The sequence below is a fragment of the Panicum virgatum genome, chromosome 2K, assembly GCF_016808335.1.
Source record: "Panicum virgatum strain AP13 chromosome 2K, P.virgatum_v5, whole genome shotgun sequence".
Classification (NCBI taxonomy): Eukaryota; Viridiplantae; Streptophyta; class Magnoliopsida; order Poales; family Poaceae; genus Panicum; species Panicum virgatum.
In genome coordinates, this window is record NC_053137.1 from 44,593,398 (window position 1) to 44,605,226 (window position 11,829).

At 43.6% G+C, this 11,829-nt stretch overlaps 2 protein-coding genes across 2 annotated transcripts; one reads left to right on the plus strand and one right to left on the minus strand.

Annotated features, from left to right (window-relative positions):
• Positions 1 to 6,514: 6,514 nt before the first annotated feature.
• On the plus strand, positions 6,515 to 8,344 carry LOC120679438 (myb-related protein 306-like). The gene is made up of 3 exons (XM_039961022.1): positions 6,515 to 6,928; positions 7,034 to 7,163; positions 7,255 to 8,344. Exons 1-3 carry the CDS (start codon positions 6,796 to 6,798, stop codon positions 7,973 to 7,975), a joined length of 984 nt encoding a protein of 327 aa, XP_039816956.1. The 5' UTR covers positions 6,515 to 6,795; the 3' UTR covers positions 7,976 to 8,344.
• A 2,029-nt stretch (positions 8,345 to 10,373) lies between these two features.
• On the minus strand, positions 10,374 to 11,421 carry LOC120696061 (histone-lysine N-methyltransferase 2B-like). The gene is made up of 2 exons (XM_039979220.1): positions 11,070 to 11,421; positions 10,374 to 10,990 (listed from the first exon to the last, which is right to left on the minus strand). The coding sequence occupies exons 1-2, from the start codon at positions 11,409 to 11,411 to the stop codon at positions 10,568 to 10,570; spliced, it is 765 nt and encodes a 254-aa protein (XP_039835154.1). The 5' UTR covers positions 11,412 to 11,421; the 3' UTR covers positions 10,374 to 10,567.
• Between the last annotated feature and the right edge of the window lie 408 nt (positions 11,422 to 11,829).

The following is an 11,829-nucleotide window of genomic DNA, read 5'->3' on the forward strand; positions in this document are numbered from 1 at the left end:
GATCAACAAAATATGAACCTGCAATCGAAGTACCATTTCACATTTCGTCATCAACTGTCACTACCAGAAACAGAAATTACCCTGTGTACCGAAAATCGTCAAGGAAATTACCGAAAACCATTAGAAAAATAATTTCTGTTGGCAAACCGACAAGCAAATCCCGACAAGAATGGATTGTCATAGTAAATAAAATTGCCGGTCGATTTCCCGACATAATATTTTTTTTGTCATTATCTTTTTTGGTGGTGAACTCACAAGATAATATTGTCTCATCAGATTTATATATCTGTCGGGAACTATCAGGTTAAGTTTTTTCCTTGCGAGCTACAACCCTTAGGGAAATTCACCAATTGACAGCTTCCAATCAGGGAAATCCACCAATGTAATTTCCTAAAGACCTCCGATCAAGGAAATCGAGAAGTTCCCCTAGGACCGTTGGAGCTGGCATATTTCTTTGTTGTCCACAGCGAAAATTCCATTTACAGCTGTAATATAATTTCAAATAAATATTAAGCCTCAATATAACATTATATATATCTCAAATCACTAGCATGACCAGATTACAAAGCTTTAAGAACGAGGTGATATAGAAATGTCTTTGCCCTCTCAAAGTCCATGATCATTCTACCCACTATTCAGAAGTTACCATTGTTCTACCATGCCTATGCTGTTCAAAATAAAAGGCAGTAAATTGCCATACAATGTTCAAAATGCAAAAGCCGTATGAGTTCTAAAGACAAAAGTAAGATGCCATCATGTTTGCTGGTTGCTGTCGATCTATGTTTGTGCCAATAGCCATGCTTAGATTTTGTAGTACACCCATCCTATAAAACAAAAGAGATTATTAGGCCCTATTTCAAAAATGTTGAAATCATGTGCGTTGCTTGGTTGTCCACACCGCGAAGGCTAATCCTTGCCTACGATCGAAAAACACAAGCAAGAACGAAGAAGAATGCAACAAAATTGTGAATGACTAATTGTGTTCATGAATTGGGGTCTTACAGACCGATAACAATGAAACTATTTTTGATAGAATAATCTAAGCAGAACCCAACCCTAATTTGAGCGAGGACTACTAAATATAAATGGGTTTGGCCAAAAATCCTAGACATGTCCTTAATGGACTACAACATGATACTTGGCCCAATGAACTAAAAAATAGAGACACACACCCTGATGGATTCTTGATATCTACTTGTTTTGATGATTTCCTTTGACTTGGATTTGATATTGATGTGGGACTAGTGAAATTGGAAAGCTTATCTCCTTAGCTTTCCATATATACATATAGAACATGGAAAATGGACTCTGCAAGAGGTCTCGTCGACAATTCTAAGGCATTGTAGTTTAGGAATCCGAGTTGAACTTAAATTTGGTATATGTTATGGGCCTCCAAATTGGCTTGGACGTCCTTGTTGATCATTTCGTCATTTATCCCTCTCTCAATTATTTCTATGCATATTCTCTGTTCCTAATCATAATAATTTTATTGTAACAAGCTACTCGAAAAGTTACCAAATATGTATAGGAATAAAGTCACTCTCATCTTATGTTCTTCTTAGATGGTCAAATTCATGCATGTCAACCTCACATCTCACATGGTATAGTTGAGCATGTAGGTGCTAGTGGTATTAGGTCTGACCATCGCTAATGATTTACTAATAGGGTCTCCTAGGATCAAAAAAATATTTGTATTTTCTTTTATACCGATTTAGATATTTGATGAATGTTTTCACAAGCTCGAAGTATCAATCACGAATTAGAGTTTTTTTCTGCAAAGGATTGTGTTAAGAATCATAGTAGATAGCCTATGACATATAATACTTTTATGTCACGGATGATACATAAATGGCCTCATCCGTGACTCGGTTAATATTGTGGCAAATTGAGGACTTATGAATTGTTAGAGATGGCCCTTTATGTAGTAGTATGATTATTGATGAAATAGTTGACTTTAGACAACCTCAAAACATGTGATTGCAAGAAATATGCCAATATTAAGCATAAATTTGTGAAAATGTGGTGATTAAAAAAGCTCACAAACTAAGCATATATAGTCAATTAAACTTAAGAATGATCTATAGGTTCATGAGCATAAAAAACAATGCTACTTTTTCAAGGCCATGGAATACAAAATTCCAACAAGTATTTCAACCGCTACACATGGGGTGTATATGGCTGAAATCATTTGACTTGTCCCTATAAAAGATGAGATGGTGTCACTGTTTTAGAGAAGACAATTTGTCCTCTTGATCAGTATATGACATCAAAACGTTACTCTACAAAATTACAAATAAGAGATGTTTTGGGTCCATATCCAATTAACAAGTCCAGCCTTTAGTAATAATAAGCTCTATTGTGTTTTGAAAATTTGTTTTGTAAAAGTATAATTTTCCTTAAATATGTTACACCTAATCAAATTTGTGTTTCAAAGGCCGTGTAGATGTCCAAAATGTTACTTATTTGCAATTGGACATACTTAAAAGATGTGGTCAACATAGTTTGGATAGTCTACATCATTCTTAATACGAAGAAAGTAAACTTGGCTGTTGTGAGTTGATTTTATTAATTATAGAGTTAATGCAGCACTTAATCATCTAACTACCACTACTTGGCTGCCACATTTGGACACACAACAAAATGGTTGGAGTGCATGTAAGAACCCACATGGAAAGAAATCAATTGACAAAGTAGAATTAATGCCATGGTGTTCTAGAAAGAAACAAATATATACCTTATATTACTTTTCTGAGAGAACTTCTAACAATATTTTGATCCGGGAATCTAATATTAACACCCTAAATTTCTCTAGAGTCTTGAGGGATGACAGAAGATTTTCAAAGAGGCTGCTTCTTGTTACTTGTGCAAGTGCTATGTGGACGCTATGGAAGATGCAGATGCTCAAGTTGATCGGTTTTGTTAAGTAATGCGCACTGTTGGGAGCAAGTCGTCTAGTGTAGTAATCGTTTTCCAAATACCTGTTGAGAGTGGGGCTTAATTTGTTGCTTTCTATCTGGTTTGAAGTGGTCTGTTAGTTTTGCAGTTGTTGTTTCTGGTGGGTTGCTGAGCGCGTGTGGAAGATGCTTGGCGTCCTTTGGGTGTCGGTTTTGAACCTTTGGGGCAGTGGCTCTGTTTTTCCGTATAGCAGTTGTGTGCCCTGCTTCCGTATAGCAGTTCGCGAATTGTAAACTTGTACCCCCAACATGGGTCGGCCTCATGTAGACGCTCTTTCACGCTTTCTAATAAAGCCGGGCAAGTGCCTTTGGTCGAAAAATATTACCATCGTAAAGTGGTTTTTGTGTGTCCCATTGTTGGATGATAAATATTTCAATGTGTTGTCTTGTTTTATATGTAAATCAAACAAGTCTTTCTCATATAGTGAGGATGGTGATGATTGTTGAATTACTCCCTGCAACTTCTATCAAAGCCACCACCCGCACTACACAATTAATGAGCATGCCATCTACCACTAAAAGATTAGCGTTAAATTCTAAAATAAATTCAAAAAAAATATGAGCATTCGTGCAAAGTTTTTTTTGAGAACATGCCCGAGCACATGTTTCATTAAGAGGAGGAGAAGAAAAAACACACAAGAGTTTAGATTACACTACAGGGCCCCATGGGCCACCCCGCTCAAAGAAAAAATATGAGCATTTGTGCAAAGTGAAGGAGTCGAACAGGAATGGACAAGTTCCACCATAAGAAATCTAATATTGGATGATAAATATTTCAATATGTTGTCTTGTTTTATATGTAAATCAAATAAGTCTTTTCTCATATAGTGAGGGATGGTGATGATTGATGAATTACTCCCTCCATCTACTATCAAAGTCACCACTCGTGCCACACAATTAATGAGCATGCCATCTACCACTGAAAGATTAGTGTCGTTAAATCCTAAAAGAAATTCAAAAAATATGAGCATTCGTACAAAGTGAAGGTGTCGAACACGATTGTATGTGTTCCACCATAAGAAACCTAATAGTCGACCTATCTCCCCCCCTCCCCCCCCCCCCACACACAGTACCATCTAAATAGCCTTTGTACTAGCTTTAAAGTTGAGTTTGCCTACATGGCACTACAAATGGGTGGTGATGTGGCGCGAATATACACATCAGTAGAATCAACAGTTTCCCACTGCCAAGCTCCACTACATGTTGCAGAGCACCTCGATATCAACAATTCCACCAACCATGCCATTGTTGTCAGTAGCTAGCTCCCTCCTAAGAACATCTCCAGTGTTGAAATCTAGAGGGTGCTCTGGAACATCTAACAAAGATTCTCTCTGTCCATACACTGGAGGGGGAAGTGCTACGAAGCATCACCTTAGTCTCGGAGCTTCGTTTTGCACCGAATGCTTCAAATAAAATAATAAGAAGGGGAAGGGGAATACCCATGGGAATCCGTGGGAAGAAAGCAATAGTGGTGAGGATAAGAATGGATATTTTTTTTGAACTGGACTTCACATGCTTATCTATAAGATGAAGTGTTCTGTTCCACGTAGCACCCGAATGAAGTGTCTAAGCTTAGCACTACTCCGCGATCTATACGCTACTGCTGCTCTAACAAGATGAGGCTCGTTAGACCCCTATTCTCACACTTCCGATCGCACACACCCTCGTGGCCTCAATGATGAGCAGACCCACCAATGTCGCTATCATCTCCTCGCTGACCATGATATGGTGGTTGTTGATGTGTGTATGATAGCTTAGAATTATTTTAAAAATTTGTATACTCACCATGTCTTAGATCATCTCCAAAAGCCCGGTATCCTTGAAGAGTTAGCTAAATGAAAAAGAATCAAATAGAGTCTCATTTTCCTTGGATAGCTATCCTACTCGGTATTTCGTCCCCCTTGCTCGGCAAAATACCAAGCCACTCCCGCGCTCCCGGCCCCGCCCTCCTGCTTCGGTCTCCGCCTCATGCTCATCCATGGCGGAGGGCCTGAGATCAACTCCTGGTTGCTCCACGTCGGCATCGAGCCGTAGTTCCGCAACGGCCTCAGCGTCACGGACGCACTCACCATGGAGGTCATCAGCAAGGTCAACAAGAACCTCATCACCCTCATCAACAATGCAGAGGGGGGCATCGCCGTCAGCCTCTGCGGCGAGAACACATGCCGTGTGCCTATCCCCTAACACCACGACACTCGGGTTCGTTGGCGAGGTCACGCGAGGGCGGGAGGGTGCCAAAGCAGCGACGGGGTGTGCCCAGAGCGGCGGTGCTAGGGCGGAAGAGAGCGAGGGTGGCAGGGCGCGAGGGCGGCAACATGAGAGGAGAAGAACTAGTAGGGTGATGAGGGCGTGCGAGATGGTGGAAGGGCGGGAGTGACGTGGGATATTGGGAGATGGTGAGTGCGCAGGCTCGGCAAAGATGCCTACCGAGAGGGAGGGTGTGTGGCGAGCGAGATGGATTAGCGAGGAGGAAGGAGAGGCTCTTGGATGTCGGTTTTAGGTATGTTTTATGTTTTTCCAGCTCAGGATGTATTTTGCTATTATGATGGAGTTCCTGTAAGAGTGTATATTGATGAGAGTCGCTTACATGCATGCTTTATAAACTTTTTACACTTAACGTTCTTTCTTAACCCTTCAGTTGAAATTTGAATATGATTAGCCCAAGATTATGTTCACCACTTTATATATATGACCCTATGACAGCTAGCTCTTTTCCATTTTTTTCCCGTACCATCAAGAATTTCTCTCTTTTCCTAGAGCCTTTAACCGCATATTTGTTTTGTTACCCTGATCATACATTTGTTTTGCAATAGTAGCTATTATTGCAAAGAGAACATATGAGGTGCAAACCAACCTCTCCATGCAAACCATGCAAACTTCAATCTGGGTCATCGGATCAATATCCAAGATATATCCATCTACTTATTTCAAATTCATTACATTGTACTCCCTCCGTTTCAAATTATAAGACATTCCAACAATCTTAGAGAGTTATAGTTTTTTATGTTTGACCAAATTTATATAATAGAATAATGACATGTATTATATAAACTAAGTATCCTTAGATTCTTTATTAGTTATATTTTCATAGTATATCAATTTGATATCATAAATTTTTATATTTCTCTCTATAATCTTGGTCAAATTTGAGATTGCTTTGACTCTCCATGATTTTTGGATGTCTTATAATTTGGAATGGAGACAATATTCACTAGCAAGATACAGCCATCTACTTATTTCAAATTCATTATATTGTCACCACGTACACTACACAGCCATTCCTCTCAAGGAAAAAAAGATACACACGCATTTAATGGTCACCATACCGAAATAAAAAAAATATCCACTCGACAGCAATGCAAACCCAAAATTCCAGGAAATGCTACCAAACCCGCGCTGATCAGGTTCAATTCAGACACACACACACACACAAAGGCCCTGTTCTCCCTCTCGCTTGCCGCGCGCACTGTGCACATCAGCCCATGTGTGCGCGTGAGAGCGTGTGGATGTAACACATGTCGCGTCGCGGTTTTGATTTGTTAGCTCAGCATTCTACCGGGGGTCAAACTGTTTCCAGTGCCACCACTGCCACTGCACTAATGGTTAGCTCACTTCTCTTCGTCTTCCTCCTCTCGCCCTCACTCGTGCTGTGCGTGTATATATATGTGCATCCTGCCCCCACCCCCTTTTACCTCCTCACTCATCTGCCTGGACGACCCCGGCCGGAATCGATCGATCGGTGCTTTTATCCGGCCGGCCCTTAGCAAGAGAGCTCACAAACCACCGCCGCTAGCTGCCGGCCGGAGAGGAAGAGGAGGAAAAGGGAAGGAGAGGCGGTGGCATGGGGAGGCCGCCGTGCTGCGACAAGGTGGGAGTGAAGAAGGGGCCGTGGACGCCCGAGGAGGACCTCATGCTCGTCTCCTACGTCCAGGAGCACGGCCCCGGGAACTGGCGGGCCGTGCCGACCAACACCGGTGCGTGTGCTGCAGTGCAGATGATGTGCTGTGGGATAATTGCCTTTCAAGATCCAAGCTTTGATTTGATTTTTTTTTCTCTTTTTGCCGGCGGTGTGCGCGCAGGGTTGATGCGGTGCAGCAAGAGCTGCAGGCTGCGGTGGACCAACTACCTGCGGCCGGGGATCAAGCGCGGCAACTTCACCGACCAGGAGGAGAAGCTCATCATCCACCTCCAGGCCCTCCTCGGCAACAGGTTTGTTTTCTTTTTGATGGTCGACTCGCCGCCGCCGGGGAGGCGTACGTTTTGATTGAGCGCTGAGCTTTGTTGATCTGCTGCTCTGCAGGTGGGCGGCGATAGCGTCTTACTTGCCGGAGAGGACGGACAACGACATCAAGAACTACTGGAACACGCACCTCAAGAAGAAGCTCAAGAAGATGCAGGCCGGCGAAGGGGGCGGGGGAGACGACGGCGCTGCTGGTGCGGCCTCGGGCTCGGACGGCGGCGACGCTGCCGGCGATAGGACCGGCGGCGCCGGGGCCGGGAAGCGTCCAGCCGTCCCCAAGGGGCAGTGGGAGCGGCGGCTGCAGACCGACATCCACACAGCGCGGCAGGCGCTGCGCGACGCGCTCTCGCTGGAGCCCTCGGTAACGCCGGCCAAGGTGGCGCCTCCGCCGACGCCTCCGGGGTCCACGACGTACGCGTCCAGCGCTGAGAACATCGCGCGGCTGCTGGAGGGGTGGCTGCGCCCGGGCGGCGGCAAGGGGCCGGAGGCGTCGGGGTCGACGTCCACGACGGCGACGACGCAGCAGCGGCCGCAGTGCTCCGGCGAGGGCGCGGCGTCCGCGTCGGCAAGCCACAGCGGAGGCGCCGCCGGGAACACGGCCGCGCAGACGCCCGACTACTCGACGGAGACGAGCAAGATGGCCGGCAGCGCGGCCGGCGCCGGCTCCGCGCCGGCGTTCTCGATGCTGGAGAGCTGGCTGCTCGACGATGGCATGGGGCACGGCGAGGTGGGGCTCATGGCCGACGTGGTGCCGCTAGGGGACCCCAGTGAGTTCTTTTAATCAAGGCCCCTGCACAAGTACAACCAAAAGCAAGTTAATCGAGTAGCTAGTAACATGCAAGAACAGAAGAAGTAATGGCCGGGTTAGGTTACTGCCTTACTGGTTAAGCAGACATTAAACAAACTAAATGTCTTTGAATTCTCGGCGATTTAGATCGAGTTGGGTGTCGATCTAGTCTGTTTAATCCCTTTTCTATTTTTTTCGCTGTTGTTTCTCTGATGTTAGGGTTTGGAACTGATCATGTAAGCTTACACTAATGACAGGTTCCTAAATGGACCATGCATGAGGGTGGCAGAAAGAAAAGAAGTGTACATCTTAAAAGATATCTATATATTTAGATGTTATTGAATATAGATAGATGTTCAATTATATTACTCCATTTTTTCCTTGCGCTTTATAGATTTTACTTACATTCCACTTTACATTTGTTTCTATTATGTTATTTTTTATGTAGGAACGTACGGGCACTATGCTAGTAGGGACTAAAAATCATAAAAACTCCCCCATATTTCTCGATCTATTTCCCCTCCCCGCAAAAGGAAAAAGTGTATATATAGTGTTTGCTTTTCTAGAACTATCTTGTGGAATTCCGGTGAAATCCTACCAGATCTCTAAATAAAAATAATTCAATTGCTTTCTTCCAAAGTTGGATCGTAGTCCCAAGATGTGATGGATCTCGTTCATGAATCATTTTTATGTGAATTGTATAACATTTTTAACATGTGGGACACCAAGTTGAAGAAAAATTAGTTTGCCTGTACGTCCATTTAAATTGAGATCTTTATGTGTACTTGAAAATTAGCGAGTTCTGGTGTTCTTTTGAATATAGCGCTGTCTTGCATTTATTTGGCCCAATTCAATGCATGAAAATCACACGGCACAGCTAATCTCTTCTGGAGTACAGTGTACTGTTATATATCTGGACTTTAATTGAACTTTTTACAGATAACTGATTTCTCTTTCTGGTGAAGGTACTGTGTATATCCTGCTGCAAACAACAGCCACTACTCATCTAGAAAATTGTCGCTTTTATAAACTTTAGTGAAAGTTTTTTTAGCTATCTTTATTACATATATAGTACAATCTCTTGCTTGATTGTGTTGATGATATATTTTCAACTTTTTGCTACAAAGTCTTACACGATAAATTTTGTTAACTAAAGGAAGTATATATCCTAGCGAAAGATAATTATGACACAGAAATGACAATAAAAAATAATTCCCAAGGTTATTCGAATTTTATGTCGACTCATATATACATATTTGTCACTCAGTAATCACAAAGGTAATGACCTAATTCCATTTTAACAAACATGGAATACCCATCATACTGAAATTCACAATTCCTTTAATTTAGAAGAGAAAACAAACTATTATATTCAAGACAGCACCAACTAATGCAAATTAAACTGTGTAGGTATAGGAATCCACACACACACACACAGAAAGGAATTCGATGTCGATTGGAATTGAGGAGTGCCCCATCATATCTCACCAGTCACCATATATATGTGACTCGTTTAATTCGATGGCATCATTTGGATGGCTCTCCCGGTATATATTTCATAGGAGACATTTGACCTAATTTTCCTTCCTTCCATTCTGTGATGGATGGTGACCCATGATGGGATCAGCCATTATGTTGAATCCAGCATCACATAAATATTTTAAGCTCTAATGCTGCCTCTGGTTCCATCCGATGGGCATAGCTCATCAAAAGATCTTGCTGAAATGTGTTTATCATGTGGATACGGTAAAAAAAAATTATCATGCCACACTGGCACAGCTCATCCAGCATCATGCAAAGTTTCGAGCTTTGCCGAGTGCTGCCACACTGGCACTCGGCGAAGTTTGGCTCTTTGCCGAGTGCCACGCGTCTGGCACTCGGCAAAGTTTCAAACTTCGCCGAGTGCCTAAGTAAATGCACTCGGCGAACCCTTGTTCCAGTAAATAGAAAAATAGTTGCTTTGCCGAGTGTCTGGGTAAATACACTCGGCAAAGCTTGCTGTTTTTTTATTTATTCTGTTTATTGTGTAATAACCGCATTTATCATCACAAATACAACATATATACATTTTAGACATTAAATACAGCATATATAAGGCACGTCCATCACAAATATCACATAACAACACAAATATCTCACGCTACATGGCACGAATATCACAAATAGCACAAGTCCAACATCGATGCCATAATTTTAACGTTCAACAAGCATAAGTCCAACAAATTAAACAAGTATAGTCCAACAAGCACAAGTCTGTAGAACAAATACCATGAACAACTCTAAATCAACTAGGTGGCCACTGCGACGCCGCCCGTGCCGGTGAATTCTCGTCCGGAGGCTCATTTGACCCCCCCCCAATCGATTGATTTTGCAAAAAAAAAAGACATAGGATTACATCTTGAGAAAATTGTAAGAGTTCATGTCCCTCTTGATAGTATGACATTCCTAAACTCAATTTGAAAAGATAAAATATTAAATGAATAGCCGCTTTTCAACTTTCATATCCTTGACTTAGCTCATGTATATATCAGCTGTGATACCTTCTAATCATTCTTATTAAAGCATATGTCATTAATCAACCAACCACTAAGTGAGTCTAGATGTTCTTTCAGATATAGCACATGATATATTGACATAAAGTATCTCAAAATTTGAATATGTATGTGCAAGCAAAGTAAATCTATGTATCATACTCACAGGAGTGCTTGTAGCGCCAGATGGAGGAAAGATAGAAGGAAGGCCTAGCGGTGGCAGCGGTGGTGGAGGCCAGGGCATCGTTGGCGGCGGTTGATAGTTGATTGTCGCGCCAAGGCCTTGGAGGTATGAGAACATGGTCTGCATCTGTTGTTGCGCGGCCTCTCGCTCAGCAAGAAGCGCTTTCTCCATCCTCTGCCGCTCCTGCATCCGCTCTTCCTGCCACCTGCGCTCTTGCTCCTGCCTTAGCATCCGCTCCTCCTCCGGCCTCGCCTCGATCTCCTCCCGCCTCTTCGTCTCTTCGTCCATCCGGACCTATAAGATTTCACCTAAATGTTACAATGCTAACAAAAGATAACTAAAAGCAACGAATGACAAATGGAGCAGAAATAACCTGGATTGCACGCACGCTGGCCACTGAAGTCTCAGGCCGTGGGCGTATTGGCGGGGTCGAGTCGGTGGTCCTTGCCCGAAGCTGGGAGAGAGTCGGCGTACTGGCTGTGTCGACAAGGCTGTTGGTGATCCAGTAACGACCGTGCTTCTTCCCTCCTCCTGCCCTCATGATGGCTTCTCCAGAAAGGGGCTGGGTGGCCGGATCCCATGTGTCCCCATGGAGCGCCTTTCCCATCTCCGTGTACTCAGTGATGCGCGTGTGGACGCTCGGGTTGCTGTACGCCTCGGGTGGATCCGCCGGGTTGTAGGAGACGTCGGACGTCGGCCTGCCCTTGTGCGCCATACAGTATGCCTGGAAGTTGTTGCATTCCTGGTCTTCATGTGACTCCGACTGCAAGCAAAGCGAAAGAATACAATGATTAGTGAGAATGCAGAATTTAGAGTTTGAAAGTACCAAAAAGTGTAATGACTTTCCCAAACATCCCTGTACTCGGGAAGGCCTCGGCTGCCTTGATGGAGTGGCGCACCTTGCATCAACAAGCGGTGCTCCCGGCATAAGTTGTGCCGCTGAATCCACTCCTCGCTAAGCCACCTGTCCACCATCATTTCCCAGCACGCGCCCTTGCCGGCGCACCAGTTCGGAGGCACCTACACGTAATGGAAGCAAAGTGGATGACATTTCCGAAAATGAAATTCAAAAGAAATGAGTAGTGATTTCGTTATTTACCCTCAAGTATTGTTCCCGCGTGAGGAACATATTT